The sequence below is a fragment of the Zalophus californianus genome, chromosome 4, assembly GCF_009762305.2.
Source record: "Zalophus californianus isolate mZalCal1 chromosome 4, mZalCal1.pri.v2, whole genome shotgun sequence".
Classification (NCBI taxonomy): domain Eukaryota; kingdom Metazoa; phylum Chordata; class Mammalia; order Carnivora; family Otariidae; genus Zalophus; species Zalophus californianus.
The window spans coordinates 19,312,153-19,339,802 of NC_045598.1; the positions used below are offsets into that span (position 1 = coordinate 19,312,153).

The following is a 27,650-nucleotide window of genomic DNA, read 5'->3' on the forward strand; positions in this document are numbered from 1 at the left end:
GGGGAGCCCATACCATACCAGTTCTGACCCTGTTGGCCTTTACTGAAGGAGGAGGTGGTATGCACAGGGCCTTAGGGACAATTACTTTTATTAAGGCCCGAGAAAAGCCACACTCAGCGCTTCCGTTTTTCATCACCAGATTTGCTGGGGAGAAAATGAAATCACTGGGTGCTGTGACATTTTACACCCTCTCCCCAGAAATGGCCAGTTGCTACTTGCTATTATTATGATTTTTTTTACATTTCCATTATTAAGGTCATGGGTTCAGCCTCTGTTCTCACACATATAATTTCGCCTAGAGACAGGAAGATCTATTCCACTGCTATAAACAGTGCCACTCCCAATGTGCTGCGTGGTAAATGCTTGCCTGTTCCAACCACAAGACAGTCAACTCCTCAAAGGCGAGGAATCTGCCTTATTCATGTAAGTATCTCCAAGTGACCAGCACAGTGCCCAGTGTACTGGACGCATTTAATAATTACAGCTACTCTTTGTCGCACACTGCACTAGGCACTTTTTTACGTATCATCTCGTGTAATCCTCACAACAACATCTCAAGGTAGAAATGTTATGATTCCCATTTTACAGATGGGGAAGCTGAGGCTCAGAAAGGTGAAATAGCTTGTCCAGGGCGAACACAGCCAGGGAAGAGCATTCATGTATTTGGTGCCAGACAGTTTATGTATTATTTTGTTCCAATCCTACAGCATTCTCATGAAGCTGACTAGCTTCAGAGCCTGTTTCCGGCCACCCACCTCCCCTGCTGGGGAAGCCTTTCCTTCAGAGGGCCATTTCTGCAGCTGAGGCAAAGGCTGGCTCTGATCCTCCATCCTGTACTCCCGACTCTCTCTGGGGCCTTCACCCTTTGTTTTCCCAGTGACCCTCAGTTGTCCCAACAACAGAATGGGGCACTTAATCTTTTTCCTTAGGCCCGATGACTTCGATGGTGGGGGCAAGGATTTCTTATCACAAGTGCTAACTGAAAAGGAAAAATTCATAATGATTAAAATAATGAGGCAGTCAAGGGACACTCCAGGCTCCTCTGTCCTCAGGGGAGCCTCACATCCTAATCTGGGCCAAGCCACTGCCTTCCTCCCCGGTAGGGCTGATTTGATGGTCTATAAAATGATGATAATAATGCTGACCCTTCTCATGGGAAGGAAAAGGAGGTACGTGGGAGGAGTTAATGCTTAGACGGGAAAAGATTAGAGATGAAAAAGCATGAGTTTCTCGCTGAATTTAGTGCATGACATCATTTCTTTTTAGAATCAAAAGTCGCTTTTAAGTCATGTTTATGAAATTGCTTTTTGTAGTTCCTTGAATCCCTCATTTGCCAGTCTTCTACCTCCTATAACAGGAGTCAAAAAAGGGGAGCCATAAGTCCAGAGGGTGCTGAGACTCAAGTCTTCACAGGACAGACTGGAGACTCAAAGGCTTACAGAGCGCCCACCCCCACCAAGGAGTGAAGGACAGTGAAAACAGTTGGGGACAGCTTGGAAGGTGGCTTTGGCTAGCTCCAGGTGCGGGAGGATTTTCAGGGGGAGACACACAGGTCATGGGGAGGGAGGCTCACTCTGAGCTAGGGAGGGGTCCTCGGGCCCTCGCCTGGACTGCTAAAGCAGACTGTGGTCCGAGGGTTTGTGGGCTCGCAAAGATAAAAGTGGTATTTAGCAGAAGAGAGAAAAATGTATTCAACTCCCAGCCCAGTTATGATTTAGACGCAGCCGTGGGCAGAATAGCAATGAGCTCCTTATTTTAAACAAGTGGTAGAGAGATGGAAATAGATCAAGGGTGTGGAATCAGTGGAGGTTTTTGCAATCAGTGAACGGATGGCAGACCACACCCTTGTCAGGAAGGGAAAAGAGAGAAATATAAAAAATATTCCTTAAGAACAAAAAGCCTCTCTTTTCAGAGAGGAGTGTTCACATTATTGCTGCAGAGCAGCGTGCATCTAAATCATCACTAGAGAAGGTTCAGACCTCCTCTTGGTGCTGGACTCTGGAAGGGAGGAGACTCCAGCCCTTCCCCTGGGGACTCTGGATCCAAGTAAGACCCTCCTCCAAAACGAAGGGAACCCTGGGCTGGATGGACCCTCAGGATCATGTAGCAAAAGCTAGGACAGTGGCTCGCATTCATGTATTTGGTGCCAGACAGTTTATGTATTATTTTGTTCCAATCCTACAGCATTCTCATGAAGCAGGTACTTGTATCTTCATGCTGTTAAGGGAAGAAACTAAAGCTGGGTCTAGCTAAGGTCTAGCCCAAGGCCACACAGTTAAAAGTGGAGAGTTAGGATTTGAACTTGGGCCTGTCTGGCTGCAAAACCCACATGTTCTCCACTACACCACAAGAGGCCTTTGCTCACTTGTTACTCTTCAGTGAGGCCTTCCCTGACCACCCAAAGTAAACATGCAGCGCTCCATCCCTGGCACTCTCTATGCCCTGCCCCTATTTTCTTCCTCTGCTCAGCACCTAAAAGCCTCTGACCTACTATATTTTTACTTATTTGTTTACCATCTGTTTTCTTCCCCTAAAACCTAGGCTCCACGAAGGCAAAGATTTTCAGCCCTACCTGTAGTGCCTAGAACAGTACGTGGAAAATCAACGAATATTCAGCAAATAAACACATGTTGAAAAGCCTCCTGCCTGACTTTCTACTGGAAAGCTAACATTGAAATGCATACCACTTTTGATAAAAAGCAACCCAATGGTCCTTCATAAAACCTAAAGTTAGGGACACCTGGGTGGCTCAGTCAGTTAAGCAGCTGCCTTCGGCTCAGGTCATGATTCCGGGGTCCTGGGATCGCGTCCTGTGTACCTACTACTCCACGGGAAGCCTCCTTCTCCCTCTCCCACTCCCCCTGCTTGACGCACTCATATTTATTTATTTATCATAAATAAAATCTTTAAAAAAAAAAAAAGAGAAGAAAAGAAAAGAAAAAAGCTGTGATAGCAGCATGATCCAGGCCACAGAAGCCAAGATGGGAAGCAAGGATGCCTTGGGGAGGATGCCCAGAGGACGTGGGGTCCACTTAAAAAAAAAAAACAAACAAAAAAACCCCTAAAGTTTCTAGACTCAGATGGAGTAAAAGGGAGAGTAAAGAGACAGTGGGCCTACCTTTTGGAAGACAGGAGAGTGGAAGATGGCATCCAAGCCGCCACAGTGGGCAAGACGCAGACACAAGGCGCTAGTTCACAAGCTAATTTGAGCGCACACAGGGACCTGTGAATAAGAGAATAAAACAGGTAACTAGAGATGCTGAGACAGACAGTGGAGCTCAGTCTGTAGGAAGAATCAACAAAGCCATTCCATAGCTTCACTTGGCGTGGGTTGTGGGTGTACTGCTGTCAGTAATGTGCTCTTCATTCAGGAAGATAAAAAAGGTGGGGGTGGGGGCAGGACCTCCCTACAGGACAGGCATCAACTGTTCCAGAGAAGATTCACAGAGCAGTGGTTCTCTGGGGCGCCTGGGTGGCGCAGGCGGTCAATCGTCTGACTCTTGGTTTTCAGCTCAGGCCCTGATCTCAGGGTCTGGAGATCAAGCCCCGCACTGGGAGTCTGCTTAAGATTCTCTCTCTGCCCCTCCCCACCACATTCTCTGTCTCTTTCTCTCTCTCAAATAAATAAATACATCTTTAAAAAAAAAAAAGCAAGCAAGCAAGCAAGCAAGCAGTGGTTCTTTAACTTGCCCAAACTGGTAACTTGGGGCAAGGTTCTTGACTCAGTGGGGATAACATGAGATAATGTATGTGAAACCCTGAGTACAATACCCATTTCTGAAAATCTAATACATGGACACACCCCCTCTCCAGAAAAATGCGCATTTGACTATACACTCAAAATTCTGCACACAATTTCACAGGGGCTAGGAGCCTTCCAGAACCTTCCAGGTCTACTGAATAAGGGGTTAAGAAAAAGTGCCTTAATGAGATAGAAGGGCTCCAGGGTCAACAAGATTTGGCTGTAATTCACTAGAATATAATCATATACCTAAAGAAACAAAGTGCTAACCGGAACAATCAACCTTGGAGCACAGAAATGGCAAATATAGGCTGTCCCCATTCATTCAAGCACTGCTAAGGGAGGGGTGCCCTGGTCCAAGAACCTACTCATCTATCCCTGGTGGCAATGGTTTAGTGCTACTATGGAGATGTGTGTAGCAGGTCTTCGCTTGGTATCTTTAACAACTGAATCATGTCACCTAATTCCCCTGACTCTGCCAGTGAAGGCCTACAGTGACCAAAAGCTCTGGCCAAGGAACAGGGAGTCTAGTCCCCTCCACTAACGTCTCTCATTGTAAACAGTGAACTAGCATGCTGGGTTTAATAGAACAGTCTGTGAGTATGACTAACCCCTCCTCCTCTGTTGACATACAGATCAGTTTTCTGCGCCCACAAGGCTTCTTGGCTGATAGCCAGGAAGCCCCAGTGTGCTGAGATCGAGAGCTTACTTTTTTTTTTGTAAATATTTTATTTATTTATTTGAGAGAGAGAGAATGAGAGATAGAGAGCATGAGAGGCAAGAGGTCAGAGGGAGAAGCAGACTCCCTGCCGAGCAGGGAGCCCGATGTGGGACTCGATCCCGGGACTCCAGGATCATGACCTGAGCTGAAGGCAGTCGCTTAACCAACTGAGCCACCCAGGCGCCCAAGAGCTCTTATTTTCTACTAGTGAGTAGAAATGAGTAGATTCTAATGAGCAATTTCTCTTAGAGCAATCGACCTAAAGGAAATAATTAGAAGTTGAGACGTATATAGGCACATACAGAAGATGTCCACTACGATGGATTTCTAAAAACTTTTTTAGTTCATTTTTATTTATTTTTTATTTTTTTTTAAAGATTTTATTTATTTATTCATGAGAGACGAGAGAGAGAGAGAGAGAGGCAGAGGGAGAAGCAGCCTCCCAAGGAGCAGGGAGCCCGATGCGGGACTCGATCCCAGGACCCTGGGATCATGACCTGAGCCGAAGGCAGATGCTTAACCATCTGAGCCACCCAGGCGCCCCATTTTTATTTATTTTTTAAAGATTTATTTATTTGAGAGAGAGAGCATGCACATGAGCAGGGGGAGGGGCAGGAGAGGGGAGAGAGAATCTCATGCAGACTCCGCGCTCAGCGCCGAGCCCAACATGGAGCTCAATCTCACCACCCCAAGATCATGATCTGAGCCGAAACCAAGAGTCTGATGCTCTACTGATGCGCCACCCAGGCACCCCTTGAGTTAATTTTTAGATTAACATGCAGTTATAAAAAGTAATATTGAGAGACTCCCTATACCCTTCACCTAGTTTTCCCCAGTGGTAACCATCTCAGTCTGTTCAGGCTGCTATAACAAAAACACCAAAAAGTGGGTGGTTTAAAAAACATACACTTATTTCTCACAGTTCTAGAGGCTGAGAAGTCCAAGCTGAAGGCACCAGCAGATTACCTATCTGGTAAGAGCGCCTTTCCTGGTTCAGAGGTGGGCATCTTGCTGTGTCCTCAACATGGCAGAATGGGTGAAGAAACTCCACCCTCCTGACCTAATCACCCCAAAGGCCCCCACCTCCTAACATCATCACACTGGGGATTAAGTTTCAACATAGGAAGTTTGAGGGCACACATTCACTTGATGGCAAGAATATCTCGTATAATCATCAATCCACACGACCTATTCAGATTTCACTGTTTTATGTGTACTCATTTGTGTGTGTATTTAGTTCTATGTAATTTTATTACATGTAGATTTGTGGGACCACCACCATAGTTAAGACACAGAAAGGTTTCATCACAGTAAAAAAGTAAAAATAATAAACCTCAGCATCCAACATTAGGAGATTGCTCACATAAATTATGGCACAGTTATAGGATAAAATTTTTAGTTTAAAATGGTGAATACATATATATTATAAAATGTTTGTAGAGACTGTTTAATATGGGAAAACGCTTATGAGATACAGTTGCATATATGATATTTTTTAAAGTGTTAAAAAAATAAAGTATTGAGAAATACTGGAGGAAAATACGTTAGAAGTTTCTAAACACTATTTCCCTTTAGTTGGATAGGTTGTACCTTTCTTCCATTTTACTTTTTTGTATTTGCCAAAAACTTTTTTTTTTTTTGCCAAAAACTTCTACAATAAGCATCTATTATGGACTGAATGTTTGTGTCCCCCTAAAATTCATACATTGAAGCTCTACCTGGGAATGTGATGGCATTGAGAAGTGGTGTCCTTGGGAGGTAATAGGGTTTAGATGGGATTATGAGTGTAGGGCCCTCATGATGGAATTAGTGGCTCTACAGGAACAGAAGACAAAGAGAAAGACTGCTCTCTCTCTGTCCTGTGAGGACACGGGGAGAAGGCAACTGTCTGCAGGCCAGGAAGAGGGACCTAGGAACCAAATCAGCTGGCACCTTCGTTTTGGGACTTCCCAGCCTCCAACACCGTGAAAAATAAATGTTTGTTGTTTAAGCACCCCAGTCTGTATTTTGTTATGGCAGCCCAAGCTAAATAGGACAGCATCTCTTACTCAAAGAATAGGGGTGGCGGGTGTGTGGGTGTCGGGGGAGGGGTGTGGGAATACAAGAGGGGAAAAGGGAAGAGAAACCAAATTAAAACCAAAAATTTTGACTCAAGGCTGAGACCCTACCATGAGGAGGGACTGCTCCCTGGGAAACAATTGCTCTATCTGCCCCAGGACCCCAGGGCTCCGGGGACTCTAGCCTATGGCTTTCCCAGGCACCACGGGAGTGCAGAAGGAGTCTACAGGCTCTGCAGCTCTGGTTGTGAACAGGGTGTAACAAGGAGGTGAGGGCACCCTCTGGGCCTCAGCCTTTATTTATGAAAGACAAGGAGGCTGGAGAGACTTGAAGGGCAAGGGCAGGAGGTGGAAGCAGCCAGTTAGCTCAGCCTTGCCTGTTCCACTGAGTGTAACCCTTCCTGATCTGAACCCAGGAGGAAGAGGAAGGGGGTGTGGGGAGCGGGATACAGGATGGGTGGAGCATCTGCTCAGGCAGTAACCCACGGGAGACAAATGAGGGCAGAGCCGGGCTGGAATCTGCCCTGTTTGGGTCTGGGCCCTCTCTGCAAGGAGACTGTGCACCATCTGATAAGAGTTTTGGCCTGGGAGTCAGCTATCTGAGTCTCATTCCAACTGGGCCTCAAAGCAGGGCAGTTTGGCAAAGCCAATTCGATATGGGGGACATTTTGATAGAACTGAATCAAAATAGAAAATTACCATTAAAAAATCACCAAGTAACTTCTGAAAGACCCATCCAACCCTTACTTTCTCTCAGACCCTCCCCCTTCCCCTGACCCTCATTCCACCCCCAACCTTGACTCCATTCCTGATTTCTACCATGTCTCTGACCCCCTCTCCACTGCAGATAATTTCTGACTTTCAGAAGTGAGAGCTGGTATTGGGCGGGGCTCAGAGGGGAAGCAAGGATGTCTGCTTTACATGCAGCACTTGACAGTAAGAAAAAAAGTTATAAATTTAATGATTTGGGTTTTAGGGTAGATGTCCCCATAGGAATAGTGCTGTGCCAATGCATTCCAGGGTTGAATGGCTGCTTTCAAAACTGCTAAAGACATTGGAAGTGATTTCTAAACAAAGCGAGAGATCTCAGGGAGGGTTCTCAGGTGAAAAAGCCAGAGGTCCCAGAAGGGAAAAAGAGACCGCTCCATCCAGGAACAAAAAACACTAGAATCCTTATGAGGATATGGGTGGTCTGCCTGCCTGGAATTCTGCCCTTTGCGGGGCTGCCTACCCCTCTGCCATCTCACATGGTTCTGGTAAACAGTCACAGTGTCATGCCTGCCCCAGGCGAAAGAAGTGGGCCATGGCTCAAGCCTGGCCAATTTTAGTACCTATCTCCTGTCCACAGCGACTGGTCTAAGAGGAAGGTACAGAACCCAAGCAGAGTCAGCCTCCTTCCACAGGGTCTAATAATATGGTGCCTAGGAGGGCGCCTGGGTGGCTCAGTTGGTTAAGCGACTGCCTACGGCTCAGGTCATGATCCTGGAGTCCCGGGATCGAGTCCCGCATTGGGCTCCCTGCTCAGTGGGGAGTCTGCTTCTCCCTGTGACCCTCTTCCCTCTTGTGCTCTCTGTCTCTCATTCTCTCTCTCTCAAATAAATAAATAAATAAAATCTTAAAAAAAAAAAAAAAGAAAGAAACCTGGAGTCATCTTTAAAAAAAAAAAAAAAAAAAAAAAATATGGTGCCTAGGAGAGAACACTCTAGGATCTTCCTCTGGGATTGTGAACTATAAAGATGATGGGCGTCTGGGGCTGCTGGCAGCCATCTTGCCACCATGCAGATAGTCAGCAACCCTATTTCAAACTTCCTAAGCCAATAAATTGTTTTTGCTTAAGCGGGATCATGCCTGTTTTCTGTCCATTGCAACTAACAGGCCAGTAACAAATTGTTCCACTCCTTATTTCAGAACTTCGGGGATCCCGAGATTGCCTAAAGGGAGGCTTGCTTATTGACAGGCCCTACCCACTTCTCAGAGCCCATAGTCAGACCTTCCACGCAGGAAAGAGATCTCCTGTGGAAAAAAACTCTCATGCTTCAGAGGAACCTACACCAGCTATCTATCTATACTAATCAACCAAGTCCTTTATTCATAAATGTCTTTCAATCAAAAAGAGATACATACCTAGGCACATACTGGTGAGGTATCTGACCTTTGAGGATAAAAATTGGCCTCCAGAGTTCCCAGAGATAAAGAATCAAGACTTAGATTAGCTGCAGAGCTCTTACCAACAGTACTGCACGCTGGAAGACAAAGCAGTGAGGTCTTCAAAGGTCCGTGGGATAAAAATGAATTTGTACCTAGAATTCTCTCCCCAGACAAATCAACATACACATCTGAGGTCCTACAAGGACCCCAAGTTTCCCTGTCACACAACCTTTCAAAGCAGTATGCATACTCAAGCAAAAGGAACAAGAAAGCCCAGAAAGAAATGGACCTGAATGGGATACGGGAAACAGAGGACTAACCCAAGAGACATATGAAAGCAACGTCTTATAAACCACATGAGTACGAGTCTCAATTACTGCATCCAGGTGGTGGGTTTACAGGGGTCCTTTGTACTATGATTTTGACTTTTCTCTATGTTTGAAATTTTTCATAATACAAAGTTGGAAAAAAAAATAGAAGCACAAGGATCAGGAACAACAACAACAACAACAAAATAACAGCACATATCCTTTGCATTGACAAGAGAAAGGGCAGTTAAATAAATGTCAGGATAAATTAAAACATAGGTTATTTAATGTTTTGTTAACAACATAGGTGGTTCCTAATTTACTATGTTCTACCATCTAGATATTAAAACTGTGCTCCTCAAGAAACATGGGATTTTTAGATTATGCAATGTGAATGCACTTAATACCACAGAACCGTACACTTAAGAGGGATGAAAAGGGTAAATTTCATGTTATGTATATTTTGCCACAATAAACTTTTTTAAAAGAAGTGTGATTTTGAAAAATTAGCATTTTCATGACTTTTTAAAACCCTAGTTGGAGCTTTTGGGGAAACAATAACTTTTGTGATGAAGAAACATTTGTGTGCTGCAAGAAACAATTCTGTATGTGTTTTTTTGTACACGTGAGCAAGGGTTTCTTTGGGTTTGCCTAGGAGGAGACTTGCTGCTCATAGGGTATATGCATCTTCCACTCTGGAAGATATTTCCAAAGTGGTTGTACCAACTGACTGGTGTGCAACCAGAAGGGCATGAATATTCCCAATGAGTATTCCCCCCAATTCCACGTTTTTGCTGGCATTTGTGTTTTCAGACTTCCACATTTGGGGTGTGAAATCTGAGTTTCATTTTTATAGAGTAGGGGTGAGCAGGATGTGATCTGTCAGCCTGGCTGAACAGTCGGGACAGTGCCCAACATCTGGTCCAGCAGCAACACAAGCAGGTATGATGTTGGTTGAACTGAACTGGCCAGGGACATTTGTCCTTCACGGAGTCCTTTGTGTGATGGGGGAACCAGTGTGCATGAGGACCTGCGGAGGAGAAACTAACAGCCCTGAGGAGTACATCCCAAGCGCTGGCAGCAGACAGGGCCGAGAAGATGCTGGAGCAGCTTGTGTGAGGCTTGGAGGGTGGGTTTTTCAGAGGAAGAGAGTCCATGGCAACGCTGGAACAGAAGGGAGGAACAGAATCTGATGAAGAGAAGAGGGGAGGCGGGATAGAAGAGACTACAGCCTGTTCCAAAGCTCAAAAGCAGGAGGAAATTCTACACCATTGAAGGAAGAAGATGGGTGTGCTTGGCAGAAAAGAATTTAAAGTAGAGAATAATCAGAAATACTGACGGTGAGGTAAAATTATTAAATCGCTGCATGCCTCAGTATCCCCAATCGTAAAAGCAGGATACCGATGGCACCTATCTCATAAAAGTGTGGTGAACATTACATGAAATAATCTAAGGTGCCTGGCATAACGCCTAGAGCAATTCACTAAGTATTAGCTCTTGCTAAATAAGTCGTCCAAGATCACATAGCTCAACTCGTGAGTGGGTGTCTAGGATTTGAAGAGTTCTCTGATTTTAAAGCCCAGACTCTTAACTCCTGTGCTCTACCAACTACCTACCATTTATGGAGCACAGTGCTCCATACTCTACATTAGTTATCTCATTTACTCCTTATCACATCCCTGAGCTGGGTATCACCATTTTACAGAAGAGGAAATTGGGCATCGCTTAACTCGCTTGCCCAAGTTCACACAGTTGGGACTCACTCATACCCAGGCCTGCCTGGCTCCAGGGCTCTCTCGCCACCACCACACTGGGAATCTCCGGGCCTGGATCCTAGTCCCAGATCTGCTACTGACTATCTGCATCACTGAGTCTGTTTCCTCCTTTTGTAAATAACGGGGTTAGTTAGAGAATGATCTCTCTGGTCCCTTTAAGATCCACTGTTCTTGAACAGACATTTTTCCAAAGAAGACATCCAAATGGCCAACAGGCACATGAAAAAGTGCTCAACATCGCTCGGCATCAGGGAAATCCAAATCAAAACCTCAATGAGATACCACCTCACACCAGTCAGCATGGCTAAAATTAACAAGTCAGGGAAAGACAGATGTTGGCGGGGATGTGGAGAAAGGGGAACCCTCCTACACTGTTGGTGGGAATGCAAGCTGGTGCAACCACTCTGGAAAACAGTATGGAGGTTCCTCAAACAGTTGAAATTAGAGCTACCATTCGATCCAGCAATTGCACTACTGGGTATTTACCCCAAAGATACAAATGTGGGGACCCGAAGGGGTACGTGCACCCCAATGTTTATAGCAGCAATGTCCACAATAGCCAAACTGTGGAAAGAGCCAAGATGTCCATCGACAGATGAATGGATAAAGAAGATGTGGTATATATACACGATGGAATATTATGCAGCCATCAAAAGGAATGAGATCTTGCCATTTGCAATGACGTGGATGGAACTGGAGGGTGTTATGCTGAGTGAAATAAGTCAATCAGAGAAAGACATGTATCATATGACCTCACTGATATGAGGAATTCTTAATCTCAGGAACAAAGTGAGTGTTACTGGAGTGGTTGGGGGTGGGAGGGATGGGGTGGCTGGGTGATAGACATTGGGGAGGGTATGTGCTACGGTGAGCGCTGTGAATTGTGCAAGACTGTTGAATCACAGATCTGTACTTCTGAAACAAATAACGCAACATATTTTAAGAAAAAAGAAAAAGAAGAAGATAGCAGGAGAGGAAGAATGAAGGGGAGTAAGTCAGAGGGGGAGACGAACCAGGAGAGATGATGGACTCTGAAAAACAAACTGAGGGTTCTAGAGGGGAGGAGGGTAGGGGGATGGGTTAGCCTGGTGATGAGTATTAAAGAGGGCACATTCTGCATGGAGCACTGGATGTTATGAACAAACAATGAATCATGGAACACTACACCAAAACAAATGATGTAATATATGGTGATTAACATAACAATAAAAATTTAAAAAAAATGCCAACCATAAAAAAAAAAAAAAAAAGATCCACTGTTCTGGGAAGGCGGATTTGATGAAGTCAGACAGTGTTCCAGGTAGGAGAGAGGGGTATGAGTCAGACGGATCCCCATCCACATCTGACTGCACAACATCAACCAAAAGAGATCCAGAGGCGCCAAGGGAGGAGTCCAGGTTTCCAAAGCATTAGTCATCGTCTGCTCCCCCACCCCAGGGGACCAGCAGGGCTGCGGCTCCAATTATAGTGGATTGATGAGGGGCCCCTAGGATGATGAAAGGGTGGGAGAGGGCATGTCAGAGGGCACACTGGGAGATCTGAATCGCTCAGCCTGGAGAAGAGAAGGCAAGAAGAGTCAGTCTTCAAGTTTCTAGTCTGGGTGGCAGGGGAGAAAGAACACGAGGGTAAGCCTCAGGGTATCTGGGACCTGGCCCTAGTCCTGGCTCTGATACTAACAAGCAGTAAGACCTTCGTTTGGCAAGTTACCTCATCTCTCTGATCTTCAATTTCCATGTCTAAAATATTAGGGAAAGAACTCTAAAGAGAAATCCCACCAATTTATATGAAAAAATGTAAAATATTACAGCTAAAAACAACTAAAAGTGGCTCAAAACCCTGGCAATGGGGAGAACTGCTAAGCAGACCCAAACAGAAGGGTGGTGGTTGATGCGATGGAATATTAAAATGTCATTTGGGATGCTGAATGGTAACAAACATTTATTGCACGCTATGTGTCAGGCACTGAGGAGAGGTCTTGACATGCATGACCTCATCTAATATCCTCAAGCATCTTCTGAGCTAGATAGGATTGCATTTTTCAGATGAGTTAGCTGAAGCCCTGAGAGGTTCAGTCACCCAACACGTTAATAAGTGATGACATAAGGACTCCAATTCAGAGGTCCATCTGACTCAGATGGCCCCGGCCCTAATTTACACTCTCCTGCTGGATGGGAGGACCGTGCAGAAATAGACAAAATGGATATATGAAAGTGTGAAGCAGGGGAGGAAAAAAAACTCTCGAGTGATTATGTTAATGTAAGAAAGTTGGCATCCACACTAGGTTTGGAAATTTATAAATAGGTAATTTAGGAATGATGAAAAGTTACTAGGGGCTGCTAAAGTTTAGATGCTTCTGCTCCATTTTTGGTAGTAAAGATGATGAAACATACCTGAGGGAGGGGTGAGTGCAGAGGAGGGGCCTTTCTGGTTCTACTAGTAACTTTCAAGGTGAGCAGAGAGGGAAAGTACAGCTGCACTTCTTCATCCCTGAAAAGAGACGGGAAGTCTGCTCATATAACTCTCCTGCTTCAAGCTTTTTGGTTACTTCATGTGGCCTATAGCACTGGTTTTCAACCTTGGCTGCGTATTGCAATCACCTAAGAAACTTTTTTTTTTTTTTAAAGTAGGCTCCATGCCCAATGTGGGGCTTGAACTCACGACCTCAAGGTCAAGCGTCGCATGCTCCACCCACTGAGCCAGCCAGGCACCCCTCACCTGAGAAATTGTTTAGAACTACTAATATCTGGGTCCACTCCCAGAGATTATTTAATTGATATGGGTGTAGCTTTGGCATTGGAAATTTTAAAATGTTCTCACATGATTCCAGTATGTGGCAACATATGAAAACCCTTGCCAAATGATAAAGGCTTAACTTCTTCACTTGACATAGAAGGCCTTGATTACTTCAGTAAGCTCCCCTATATCCCCATTTTCACCTATTTTCTCCAAACCAGTTACAAAGTCCTAAATATGCTATGCCCTGCTATTTATATTTCTGCATCTTTACATGTTATTTCTTGTGCTTGGAAGGCCTTCTCCCTTGGCCATCTGGAAAACTCCATCTTCAATTCTGTGGCAGCCAGCCTCCACGATCACCCTCAGTAATCCCCACATCCTGGTGTTGACACCCTTGTAGAGTCCCCTCCCCCACTGAATAGGCCTGGCCTGAATAACGGTATGATATTGTGGACACGATGGAATATGACTTCCAAGGATGGGTCATGACAGACATCGCAGCTTCCATCTTACTCTTTCTCTTGGATCACTTGCTTTGGGGGAAGCCAGCTGCTGTGTCTTAAGCGACAGCCCCACGGAGAGCTCCACAAGGTAAGGCCTCCTGCCAACAGCCACGTGAGTGAGCCAGCTTGGAAGTGGATCCTCCAGTCTTAGTCAAGCCTTCAGATGACAGTAATCCCAGCTGACATCCTGACTGCAACCTCAAGAGAGATCTTAAGCCAGAACCACCCAGCTAAGCCACTCCAGAATTCCTGAGCCATAAAGTGTGAGATAATGTTTGTTGTTCTAAGCTGCTAAATTTGGGGTTATTATGCCTCGAAAACTAATACAAATACCAAGCTCAAGTATATGATACTCTCTGAGAGCTTTTCTCCTCTGCTGAAGTTGAACTAATCACCCTGTACCACTTTGGAGCCTTGGACAACCCCTATTATAGCACTCAGGACACGGGGTCTAACTGTTGGCCTTTCTTGCCCTCTAGATTCAGTTCCACGAGGACAGGGCCAACCATTAGTGTAAATGAACACATGTGAGAAAGGCCATCTGAGTTGACTGTGACCGACCTTTTAGCCCAGGCTTCTTCCCTACACAAAAACTCCAAGGTATGATTGCTGGAAACCATGGATGTCACGGCGAGTGGGTCCTGAGGATTTTCTTAATAATCCAACAAAATCTTGGCATCTACGGATGCATCTAAAGCATGAGACTGGAATCCAGATCTGAATTTGATTTGATTTGATTTTAAAGTAGGCTCCATGCCCAGGATGGAGCCCAACACAGGTTTGAACTCACGACCCTGAGACCAAGACCTGAGCTGAGATCAAGAGTCAGACGCTTTAACCAACTAAGCCACCCAGGCGCCTTCAGATCTGGATTTTAATTCAAATCTGCCAACTATTTGCCGAACGTCTCTGAGCTTTGGTTTCCTCATGCACCAAAAGGCTCTTCCAATTCTAAAATGTAATGATTCCGTATTTTCAGCTAGTACTCTTGTTCCATAAAGAAGAGAAAAATAGGCTAATAGTGTTAAACCATAACACGGGTTCTCAAATGAGGCTGTGTATCAGGAATACCCCTGGAGCTTCTCTCTCTCTCTCTCACACACACACACACACACACACACACACACCCTTGGAGCCCACCCCTATACCTTCCGACTCAGCTTCTCTGGGTCTCTGGGGACATGGCCAGGGCATCTGTATTTGTATATAGTTCCAAAGCGATTCAGATGTGTGTCTAGAGCTAAGAATCACTAATCTACAATATATAAGTCAGAGATTAAAAATTTTTTTTCTGCCAGTTGGTTGGCTCCATGGTTTATAGTGTACAGTGCTAATGGGTTTGTTCTCTGAACTGTTCGCTTTCTGTGAGGTGGACAGAAGATAGATGGACTCTTGGAACCAGCCCATCTCTAGAAAAGCATTCACAGGTGCACTACCAGGACTCCGTTGGATCGTCAACAAAAGTGACTCTTTGTATGACCCAACTGTTGAGGGCATTTGCTGGAAAGCAAATCATGGGTTATTTTCGCCTACGTAGGGTAGAGAGCTGCTTTCTTTTTGTGAGATAGGAATGAACAAAATTAAGAGCACTGGCTTTGGAACCCAAAAGTTTAAGTTCAACTCCTGGCTCCAGGATTTAATCATATGCTGGGTGACTGTGGCTGAGCGAGCACAGCTTTCTGAACCTCATTTCCCTGGGCCATGGTATGGGGAGGACATGCACCTCCTTGCAGGGATGTTGTTAGGATTAAATGATACAATGTATGTGAAACACTCAGCACAGAACCTGGCACAAACCAAGTGCTCATTATGTAGCGGCACTCTGGCAAAAACAAAATATGGCACTTTTGTTATTAATAGCAATATATATTTGTCTAGTGCCTTGTAAATTACAAAGTGCTCTTATATCTGACACTGAACCCTTCCCCCACCCCCAATCCTGAGGTGGGCACGGCAGACATTAGTGACCCCATTTTACAGAAAAAGAAAGGCTCAGAAGGGTTCACTGGCTCCAGATCAAATGGCAAAAAAGTGTGTCTGGCTTCAGACCTGGGTGTGATACCATGAAAATGAGTAATTATACACGCACACTTGGCAGGCTGAGCATGTAGGGACCATCTGGCTTCACGGGCTGAGGAGGACTGGATTTCTGAGCAGCTTCTTTTTTTAGATGAAAGCAAGATGGGGAAACTAAGCTGGCAAACTTTCCCTCGTTTTCAATATCGGTGTGATTTGTGCTCAGTTTTGCTTTCCTTCTCTCAGGCACTCCACATCCATGTTACCTCTGTTCACTCCAGCTGCCCTGGGCCACACTGTCACTAGCTCTGCCCTGGGCCCCACAGCTGGGGTCTGAGAAAACCAAAAGAAAGGGAAGCAGGGGCAGCTGGAGCCATCAGAGGGCTAGGCGAACACCAGCTGTTCCCAAGTCTGGCTGGGGAACAAGAAGCCTGCTGATGAGGGGGACAAGCGGGGAGGGGGCAGTGATCCCTGCTCCCCCGTGTCAGTCAACAGGAGGATGCTTTTCCCATGCAACAGATGGGTCTTGCTGCAGGAATAATGTAACCCATTATGGCACGACTGTGTTTCTCCTGGGGAGCAGGAGGCCAAGAGATCAAATGTTAGTTGAGTCTAATCAAGAAGGCTTTCAGAGAAGAGGGGAACTCGAAAGGGGCCTAAAGGATTAGCAGTACTTGGAAGTAGAGGTAGGAGGTTGGGAGGCTCCCCAAGCAAGAAAACATCGTGAGAAAGGGCATGCGTGTTGGTTTGGGGAAAGGGTGGGCATACTAGGGGGACTGGGGAAAAAGAGCGTGTGGCAAGAAGCAGAGGACAGGAGGGGTAGGGCAAGACCAGACGGAGTGAGGGGGCGAGATGCCATCCTCCAGGGAAAAGGAAGTCCTGCAGATTCCTGACAACTCCAGGCCAGAGCCCCAGAATGGCAGAACCAAAGGGGCCTCAGGGATCAGCCAATTCAACAACCACCACCCCATAGCCCAATTTATAGACAGGGAAACCGAAGTCACAAGAGGAAATGCACCTACATGAGGTCACCAAGCAAGAGAGACTGTGACTGAGAGACGAGACAAGAACTCCGGGCTCCATGGGGCGCCTGGGTGGCTCAGTCGGTTAAGCATCTGCCTTCGGCTCAGGTGGGATCGAGCCCCGCGTTGGGCTCCCTGCTCGGCGGGGAGCCTGTTTCTCCCTCTCCCTCTGCCTGCTGCTCCCCTTGCTTGTGCTCTCTCTCCCACTATCTCTCTCTGTCAAATAAATAAAGTCTTAAAAAAAAAAAAAAAAAAAACCCAGGCTCCAGACCAGCAGTTTGGTCCTCTTCCCACCAGACCACCTTGCCAGACTGGCATTTTGATAGAAAAGTAGTGTTTTAGGAAGATTTGGCAGCAGGATGCAGGGGGAAAGAGATTAGTCCAGGGGTGAGCTGCTGGTGAGACTGGCCTCAAAAGACCTGAAACCAGCAGTGGGGGGGACACAGAGGAGCTGGTGGGAAATCAGAGCTGGCAGTGAGGGGGAGAGCTGAGGTCATTCGCAGGCCCTCATCAGGCCTGGGGAGTGTTCTCCTGAGGAGGTCATGGGGCACTTGAACCCCTTTATGCCCACCTCAGAGGCAGCAATCACAACTAGCCTCTACTACACACTCCCCACCCCCAGGTCCTCCTCCCTCTGACCAACGTCTACACAGACCTCTGAGTTTCCCACTCAACATTTTAGGACCTCCGGGTTACATCTGGTGCATAGACATGTGTGCTTGGATGATCAAGAGTGAAATTAAAACCCAAACTGGAACCTAAGAGTGTAGACCCTTCCTGGTGGTGAAGAGAACCTGCCAGGCTAGAACTGCGGGGTGGGTTTTGAGTTTTGCTGTGAGGAGCAGGGAAATCAGCCGAGAGAGAGAAAAACTGTCTTTTCATCTAGCTCCACCCTTGCACAATGAGAGCAGTTGGGTGGCAGGGAGCAGGCTTCTTGTGAGGGAAATACCCGGGAAACCAGACAAGCTGCAATAGGAGTTTAGGCCAGGACCACCGGGGTCCACTCAGGGAAGGGAAAGTGATACCTGACCGTACAGGCGTGTAAGGAGGACCAAAGAATACAGTGCAGGTCACAGCTAGTGTTAAGTCCTTAGTACAGATTGTGCAAAGCACTTTATACGCATTACTTCATCTAATTATTACAACTCGAAGAGGTAAATACTATTAGAATTCTTATTTTGCAAATGAGGAAACCAAAGTTCATGAACAGCATGAAGTCACAGGGCTAATAGTGGGAGAGGTGTCTGATTTCGAAGACCATCTTCTCAACCTGAGCTACTTGTCTCATGTATCAAACCAACCGAGCACCCACAGTCCTTGGTGAGGGGCACTTCCCTCCCCAACCCATCTCTCAATAATGCTGAGGGTGTCACTGAGTCTAAATACAAGTCATATAGAAACTGCTGCAATTAGACTTTTTTGGAGTTTGGCTTTTTTTTTTTTTTTAAGGATTTTATTCTTAAGTGAGCTCTATACCCAATGTGGGGCTTGAACTTACAACCCCGGGATCAAGAGTCACCTACTCCCCTGACTGAACCAGCCAGGCACCCCATGGAGTTTGGTATTTTTGATTCAATTTCTCATGAAATTACATTCTTCATATCTTGAGAGTTTAAAGAGACAGAGGAAGGTGCAAAACCAAGCATGTGTATCCCACAGTATGGCTCAGTGATTAGCTTGGATTTTGATGCCAAAATGCCAGCTTTGCCAAATTCTTGCTGTGACCTCTTGATCAAGTCACTTCTCTAAGGCCCTGTTTCCTTATACGTAAAAATGAGGCCAAAAGCACCCGAGCTCAGGCAGTTCCTGTGAGAAGCAAGCGAGATGTGTGTGAAGCCCTGAGCGTAGTCCTTGACTCCCAGAAAGGGCCCAATAAAAACAGGCTATGAGCATCATCATCTCCGTTCCTTTGCCATGCGGCAACGGATGGGGACACTTGGCATCTGCGTGTGGTTGTGACAGTGGCACAGAAAGTAAGCTTCCTAATGAGGATGGGTCCTGAGTACAGAGTGTGACCTCTCCTGTCCCTCTGTCACTCTGCAGGCCCAGGGGTAAGTGGTGCCCCAGAAGAAAAGGGGAGCAGATGTAGGTCCCCACAAGGCCCAGACATGGAGTTGGGAGTCCATCGACTGACATTTTAAGAGCCTCGTAGTCCTCCTGAGGATGGGCAAGGAAGCAGCTATGTCAGGACGTACAAGAGAAAGGCGCCTGGGGACAGTGTCGGGGGCACAGCGAGAATCCGATCGGCCTCAGCCTGACAAGTCCAGGAAGGGGGAGGGATGAGGAATCTCATTCCAGTCTGTGTTTATTAATCTTCCCTCCTCCTGCACCATCCCATGCACAGAAGGTTTAACACGTACCACCAGGAGGCTTCCATGGGTAGTCCTAGAATGGGATGGGGAACAAGATGCAAAAGAAACCCAAGACCTCTTCTTTGCTTTTGGAAAGGATTCACTAGAAGGTAATTTACCAGCAAATGCCAAATAATATGCACAATTACCTTACTTCTCTAAAAGCCCATTTAGCTGGTGTCTTTTGATCCCCTGGAAGTGAACAAAAAACCAGGACACAGGACCAAAGGTCTTGTGAGATCCCTTCTGAGCAGTCAAAGGAAGGATTATAAAGTCCCAGTGCTAAAGACAGTGCATTTTAACTCTAGGAGAGTCTCTAAAGCCCTCTCCGACTACCTAGTTTTACTTTAGACAGTTGTAAATAAGGTGGCTGATCAGAAGTCACAAACTTGAAGTGAACAGGGAGGGCCACCAGGGGCTGGCACATTTAAGGCAATGAAGGGTGATGGCTGGCAGCCCGACTGCAAGGGAGACAGCACAAGCTCTGAAAAGCAATCAAGAGAGCTCAGAGGACAGTCACTGGGGCCACAGAGGGTCAGTGCAAACAGCTCTCCATGCCTTTCCAGACCAGAGGGCAGCACCGCTCAGACCTCAGACCTGCCCACAGATATGTCTGTAAGGCCAGATGACTTGCTGTGGCTAATGAAATGTGAATGGAAACAGTGAGTGGGTGGCACTTCTGGGAAGAAGCTTCAAGAGCTAATGAGTGTTCCATCTTGGCGACTGGCAATGAACGGTTTCAGCAGCGGCAGCTCTGCTGGCCTGGGTCCCCAAGTGAGGATAAAGATGACACCAGGCAGAGCTTCCCCAACCAAGAGAGAACAAGGACATGGGCAAGAAACACACTTGTTACTTTTGGGGGCTGCTTGTTAACTACCACATAATCTAGTTTATCTTTTTTTTTTTTTTTAAAGATTTTATTTATTTATTTGAGAGAGAGAGAGAATGAGAGAGAAAGCACATGAGAGGGGGGAGGGTCAGAGGGAGAAGCAGACTCTCCGCTGAGCAGGGAGCCCGATGCGGGACTCGATCCCGGGACTCCAGGATCATGACCTGAGCCGAAGGTAGTTGCTTAACCAACTGAGCCACCCAGGCGCCCAATCTAGTTTATCTTAACAGAGACATCCTAAAAAGTTATACGTCAGCTCACATTAAGAAAATGGGTGCATTATCTTTTTGGTAGATTGCCATTCAAAATAGTCAATATTATATTATATTTTGTGGCTTAAAGGATAATTTTCAATTATATAAAGATTCACCTACTCCAGTGTTGCCAGATAAATGAGTCATTACCAGATCATAAACTGAAAGGAGGAGATGGATCCAGGTTTGGAGTACCTTCTTTACAAAACATACCTGCGTAGACATTGGACATATTTGCTGGGTCTCATGTGCTAATGCTGCCAGAACTAGCCCCCAGCATCTGCAGAACCAGCCCCAGGCACAAGAAGTGGCATCTACTGGTTCTGCAAGTGCGGAGGGGCTCTGGTCCCCGTATAGGAGTTTGAAGGCTCTATTAAATACCTGTATGCACGCTCATAGAAGGAAGTCCATAATGTGCTGCTGAGTAACATGGCAAGCCCAAAACTTCAAAATATACAGTCTTTTAAATCATATAAGGAATATTTACAAAACTGACCTTACATTGGGCCAAAAAGCAAGTTTCAACAAATCTTGAAGGATGAAGCCCATGGGGGTTATTTTCTTTGACCACAAAGCAATAAAGCCAGAAAACAAAAGCTGTAAGATAAAATCTCACATAATGAGAAAGTAGGAATCATACTTTTAAATAATCCATGGGTCACACATCCTTATGCTTAATCCTCTTAACGATTCATGATGCAGATCCCCGTTTTAGAAATTCAGGAACTGAGAATGGAAAAAGAACACAATTTGCTCAAATCTACACAGTTAGTAGCGGTAGAGCTGGGACTCAAAACCAGGATACAGAATTGTAGAGCCCAGTGCTTTAATGAATGATATTCTCCCTACACTCCATCTCACCGGAATTCTTAAGATCCTCCCAAGGTCCACAGTCTCAATGGATCTGATATTTCATGTCTTAGAAAGAATAGCTGTTGAGATGGGAGACATGGTCCCAGCCTGCTTTGGTGGCACTGGCCTTGGATCTACTGTGTAGAGATGCATTTCCCTTTTGCTCCTGCCTTGTCTTGGGGTCCCCTACCTGGGCTGAGGTATGAAGTCTAGAGGAGTGGAGAGGAGTGTTTCAGGTTGATGTTCCCAGACAGCAATCTTGAGTTAGATTTCCAAGAAGATTTCCTTTCCTTTTAAAGTTTTTTTTTCCACATGGGCATAAGTAGTAAGCGAACAAAGAAAGACAGAAGGAAAAGTTACTTCCAGATGGCTTGCCATCTTGCTCTAATGCAGATTAAATAAAGAAAATATTCCAACATATCATTAGGCAAACATGAGTATTAATATCATTCATATTATAAATGGAACAGAATGGAAATTCAGTCTATATCTTGATATACATTTGAGGCTAGGGCCTCAGAGCCAGAAAACAATTACAGCACCCTGATTCTGAGCAAGTTGGAGACTCATGATATCTGAGGTAAGAGGCAAGACCGAAGTGTTCCTAGACATCTCCAGGGGTGGCCGCCTAAATTCTAACCAACCAAACTGCCTCCCTCCTGTTGCAAGGGCCTGTTCAAATGGCCATTTAATGGTGTTAGTCTACCTTCTCTATCTCTACCAACTTGTGTTGATTCTTGTCAAGGTACATTTTTGGCAAACCTCCATGACATCCAGAGCTTCCGTGATACCACTCTGGACCTCAGCTTCTCCACCTATGCTGTGAGGACAATGCTTCTGCCCTCCTCCATGGGCTCACAAGTCTGAGTCCTGACCATGTTTCATGCAACAAGAAAATATACAGAAAATTTGATGGTGGTCCATATCCTAGAAAGTTACCTAATGTGCTCAGAACCTACCAAGTGGCCCTGGGGAGGGAGAAGGCTGAGAGGTATGAAGAGATAATGCTAAGCTGGGCTAGAGGTCCTGAAGGTGGGAATTTTACTCCATCCTTTGGCTTTATTTCTTGCACGACAGAAGCCACAATGGCCCAAGGAGTGGGAGCAGGCTGCTGGGTTAATATTGTTCAGCTTGGAGCTTGAAGCAACCCCCTGCCCCCGAACTCTACCCCACTGCTTGTTCCCCACACCATCAGGGTTCCATTCCCAGAAAGTCAGTTTGCCAATGAGCAAGTGATCCAAGTCCCAGTGTGAGTTTAAGATCAACAAGTCCAAGACCAAAGTACCCAGTTATCCAATCAGCAGCGCGATTATATCCTCTCAATCTGTGAAGAAGGATCACGCCAACCACTTCTTGATAGGCTACAGGTGTCCCTGGGCAGGCCCCAAATGGGAACTTAGCTCAGTGACTTTTCACAAATGACCAACTGTGCCTACAGGCTGGACAGATGGTGTGGGGCCCCTGGGGTGAGCGATGGTCCGATGCCTTCAATGAGGCTGTTCCACTGGTCATAGTCTTCCTTCAGTTCTGAGTGGGGAAAAAACAGGAAGATTAGGGAAATCTTTGTAAGGTAAGATCAAAGAATAGCTACTGTGGATTTCGTGGGTCACCCTGGAGAGGAGCACCAGGGGTACTAAAAGGACTGGTTAGATGGTTGTGATGGTGACAGCAGTGTGGTAACTACTATTCACTGAGTGCTTTTATTTTTTTACTTTATTTTATTTTATTTTTAAAGATTTTATTTATTTATTTATTTGAGAGAGAGAATGAGAGAGAGAGCATGAGAGGGGGGAGGGTCAGAGGGAGAACAGACTCCCCGCTGAGCAGGGAGCCCGATGCGGGACTCGATCCCGGGACTCCAGGATCATGACCTGAGCCGAAGGCAGTCGCTTAACCAACTGAGCCACCCAGGTGCCCTCACTGAGTGCTTTTATAAATGGGCTTCATAAATGACTTGCTTACCCCATAACAACTCAATAAGGGTAATAATAACAGAAGGCAGCATTTACTGAAGAGTAATTCATCCTAGAGACTGTGCCAAACATGCACTGTTTCATTTAATTTTCACAATATCCCTATGTGTTAAGTCCTGTATTAGCCCTATTTTACAGCTGAGGAAACTGAGCCTCTGAAAAGCTACCCAATTCACCCAAGGTCATTCCAGTGGAGAAGTGGTAGAGACAGAATTCAAACCTGGGTCAGAAAGAGTGAGAAAATGGAAAGCCTACATCTAAGCTCAGGGAAGCTGTTGAGCAGGAAGGAAGAGATCTTTTGCACCTTAGCCAGTGGAAGCACATTCAGGGCCACCTCAGTGAAAGGCGGGAGAGAACAGGATGGCAACATCATGAGGCAGCCTAACACTGGATAGGATTTAAGAGAGGGCCCTGGGGTCACAGGCAGATGGGTCTAACATAGCAAGAGCGGTCAAAAAGCGGCGAAGGCCTCCGGCTGAGGGAGCAGGGCACAGCTAAACAGGCAAGTGGTACTTTTGTTCAAAACAAACAAAAGCTGGGACAGAAACCAGGGACCACTCTCCATCTTTGGATCCCCAGTGCCCTGCCGAGAACCTGGCATGGAAGAGGTCCTCAACAAGTGTTACATATTCATTAATTCAAAAACTATTGAGCACACCCATGATGAGCCAATATGTTCTTGGTGCTAAAAATACATCCACAACACAAATAGAAACCCTTATCCTCATAGAGCTCATAATCTAATAGGCAGAGATAACAATAAACACAATAAATTATATAGGATGGGAAAAGGTGCTAAATACTATGGGAAAAAACAGAGGGCTGCATCCTATGGGGCCAGTGGGACACTGGACGTTGGCTTTGACTCTCAGAGAAATGGGGAGCCACTGGAGGATTCGGAACAGGGGCATGAGAGATTGGACTTAGTTTCTATCGGGATCACTCTGGCCGCTCGATTAAGAAAAGACCTTGTGGGGAGGCAAGGGCAGGGAGAGATCACTTGGACAGGGTAGAAGTCGTGGGGGTGAGGACAAGTGACGAGGTTCCATATGTAGTCGGAAGGTAGAGCCAAGAGGATTTCGAAGGGATTGGAAAGGGGAACAGAGGCAAGAAGGAAGATGTCAGCTTGAGTAAATCGAAGTCGGGTTTTGTTGGAGATGTCTACTGGACGGAGAATCATTGAGTGGCAGGTTATACAATTGTGATGTTCATGGGAGAGATCGAACTGGAGACATAAGGTGGGGCGTTGTCAGCCTGAGACTTTAAGCCAGGAGACTGGATGGATGACGTCAGGGGATGTGGACAGAGACAAGGTCTAAGCCCTGAGCCCCAGAAGCAGTAAAGTAGACCGAGGAGGAGCAGACATCCAGACAGGAGAAAACCCACAGCGGGGTGTCCTGGCAGCGAACACAGGGTTTCATGGAGGAGGGCGTCACCAGTTCTGTCAGAAGCTGCTGAGCACCCCAGCAGATGAGGAATGAGAACTCACCACCAGATTGAGGGCTGTGAGAGTCACCGGTCATACTGACAAAAGCAGTTCTCACAGGGAACTGGGATGCAAACGCCTGACTGGAGTGGGTGTAAGAGAGAATGCTAAGGGAAGAACCAGAGAGAGTAAAGACGGACATTCTTTTGAGGAGTTTTGCTGTTAGGAGGAATAGGGAAACGGAGCGGTAACCTGGAGGGGAAAGTAGGGTCAAGGGAGGTATCTTTTAAGAGAAATTTCAGGGTGAGGGGTGCCTGGGCGGCTCAGTCAGTTAAGCGTCTGCCTTCAGCTCAGGTCATGATCTCAGGGTCCTGGGATCGAGCCCTGCATTGGGCTCCCTGCTCAGCGGGGGGCCTGCTTCTCTCTCCCTCTGCCCCTCCCCCTGCTTGTGCTGCCTCTCTCGCTCTGGGTCACTCTCTCTCTCAAATAAACAAATAAAATCTTAAAAAAAAGAGAGAGAAATTTCAGGGTGAAATGAACCAAGTTGAGAGGGGCAAATTGATGATCGAAGATAAGAGGAAAACCCTGCTGGCACAATCACCTTGAGCCCACGGAAGAGTAGGGAAGCTGTGTGCGGGTGGAGGGCTCGGCCTTAGTTAGACAACTGACTGGGAGCTAGTAACCAGACGAGGAGCTGAGTGCACAAAGGTGGGTAGATAAGGCGCCGGGATTTCAAGGAAGTACTGACTACTTTCATTTTCTCAGTGAGGTGGGAGGCGAAGTTCATCAGCGGAGAGAGAGGAGGGGAGGGTGTCAGAGGTCTGCAGAGAAAGGAGGGGAGAGCGGAAAAGGGAGACAGAAGCTGCCTAGAGCTCACAGGACAGAAGCACCAAGAGAAAGTGTATGCCGGGGTCAGTGGCAGACATGCTCCCAGAGGTATTTATAGGAGCGGGGAGAGGTATACTTCACTGCGACCCATTTCGGTTTCCCGTGTGACATGTGGCCACCAAAATGCTTTCCTCCCCTTGCAAAGCTAATTGCCCCAAGCGGAGAGTCTTTGCCTTTTCAGACTCTGTCTCATCTCTTCTTGCCTGGTTACACCACAGCCTTCGAGCGGGGCCCTCAGCCTCTCAGACAGGCCCATCGCTCGTCCTTCATGATGCAGCCAGACCGCACACACACGTCTAATCCTTGCCAGGGGACTAAAATCCACACTCATTTCAGCAAATACGTGTCTTCTACATCTGGCTTCTGCTCACTTCTCTGCCGTTATGTTCTACCAGTTCACTATCCTGAGCGCCAGATACACTAAACACAGTTTCTCCAAACTGACCACACAAGCCTCGGTGCCTTCTCTTTAGAAGAGCCCTGCCCCTTCCCTGGTGAACCAGACTCATCTGTTAAAGACAAGCAACACTTTGTCCAGGGAGCCTCCTCTCCTGACTGTCCCATCCCTTCTGTCAGCTAGGTGCCTGCTTTCTGTGTCTCCTCAAGACTGAGTCCATGCCTTGGTCATTAGAGTCGCTGGCAGGACAGTGTATCAGCTAAGTATGTGGGCTTTGGAATCAGACGATTTAGGCTGCATTCTGGCCTTGCCACTTAGTAACCAGATAACCTTGGACAAATTACTTAAATTTCCTAAGCTTCATATCTTCATCTATAAAATGGAGTTAATAATAAAAGTACCTACTGGAGAGGGTGGTCTTCAGGATTACATATAATGGTGAATCTAAAGTACTTAGGGGAAGGCCTGGCATAAAGCAAGTTCTCGATAACCTCCCTACAGTCTAAGACTCTCCTCCTTCCCATCCCCCTCTTCTGCTGGTCTCCAGTAATGAGCATTTTAGCTCAACACACATTGCTCCTAACTGCAGCCCAATCATGCCATGGGGGGCTGCCCTGTCATCTTTGGCTCTTTATCTAATGACATGATGCTAACAGTTACCAGGGAAAGTGGGCCGAGGACATGTAGTCAGTCCCCACTGAAGTCTAGAGTCATGGATCCATTCCTCTCCTACAAGGTGATAGGGTGATGCCCTAAAGTCTCTATTAACCCTGCAGTCTCTACACCCAGGCTGGCATAATGGCTCACAGGAGCAAGATGAAATGAACAGGCATGTAGATATGCAAATTTAGGTTAAAAAAAGTCAATACATTCATAACAGAACAAATTGTGTTTTAAAAGCAAACTGAGGAGGGCGCCTGGGTGGCTCAGTCGTTAACCGTCTGCCTTCGGCTCAGGTCATGGTCCCAGGGTCCTGAGATCAGCCCCGCATCGGGCTCCCTGCTCCGTGGGAAGCCTGCTTCTCCCTCTCCCACCCCCCCTGCTTGTGTTCCCTCTCTCGCTGTCTGTCAAATAAAAATAAAATCTTAAAAAAAAAAAATTAAATAATAAATAAATAAATAAAAGCAAACTGAGGGGTGCCTAGGTGGCTCAATCAGTTAAGCATCTGCCTTTGGCTCAGGTCACGATCCCAGGGTCCTGGGATCAAGCCCTGCATTGGGCTCCCTGCTCAGCAGGGAGCCTGCTTCTCCCTCTCCCTCTGCCTGCGCTCTGCCTATCTGTGCTCTCTCTCTCTGTGTCTGTCAAATAAATAAATAAATAAAATCTTTAAAAAAAAAAAAGGCAAACTGAATTCCACACCAAATTTGTTAGGCAATTGTTGGAACTGTTAACGCACTCAGGCCATGTAACTAGACATCTAGTGTCCAGAGCACAGAGGTGACCGTCCTGCTGTATGTACCACATCCAGCATGTCACGTTCAAGTCAGGGCACCACACATTAAAAGGCACCCAGACAAACAAGTGCATCCAAAGGGGATAATAAATGGCAACATGGGGAGCCGCATGGGGAACAGGTGCAGGTACCACAGACA

The 27,650-nt window shown here is 46.4% G+C and overlaps 1 protein-coding gene across 3 annotated transcripts in view; it reads right to left on the bottom strand.

The window, feature by feature from the left end:
• Positions 1-3,155: 3,155 nt before the first annotated feature.
• Positions 3,156-27,650, bottom strand: part of PAFAH2 (platelet activating factor acetylhydrolase 2) — a 48,185-nt gene continuing 23,690 nt past the window's right edge. Inside the window, exons 11-13 of one of the 3 annotated variants that reach the window (XR_003521532.1) lie at positions 22,660-22,901; positions 21,565-21,664; positions 3,156-3,223 (exon numbers count right to left, since the gene is read on the bottom strand). Coding sequence is in view for 1 of the 3 variants with exons in the window: in XM_027602863.2 (XP_027458664.1) it covers positions 22,807-22,901 (95 nt within the window). In the remaining 2 variants the exon portion in view is untranslated. The other 2 variants (XR_003521531.1, XM_027602863.2) reach the window with 2 other exon arrangements.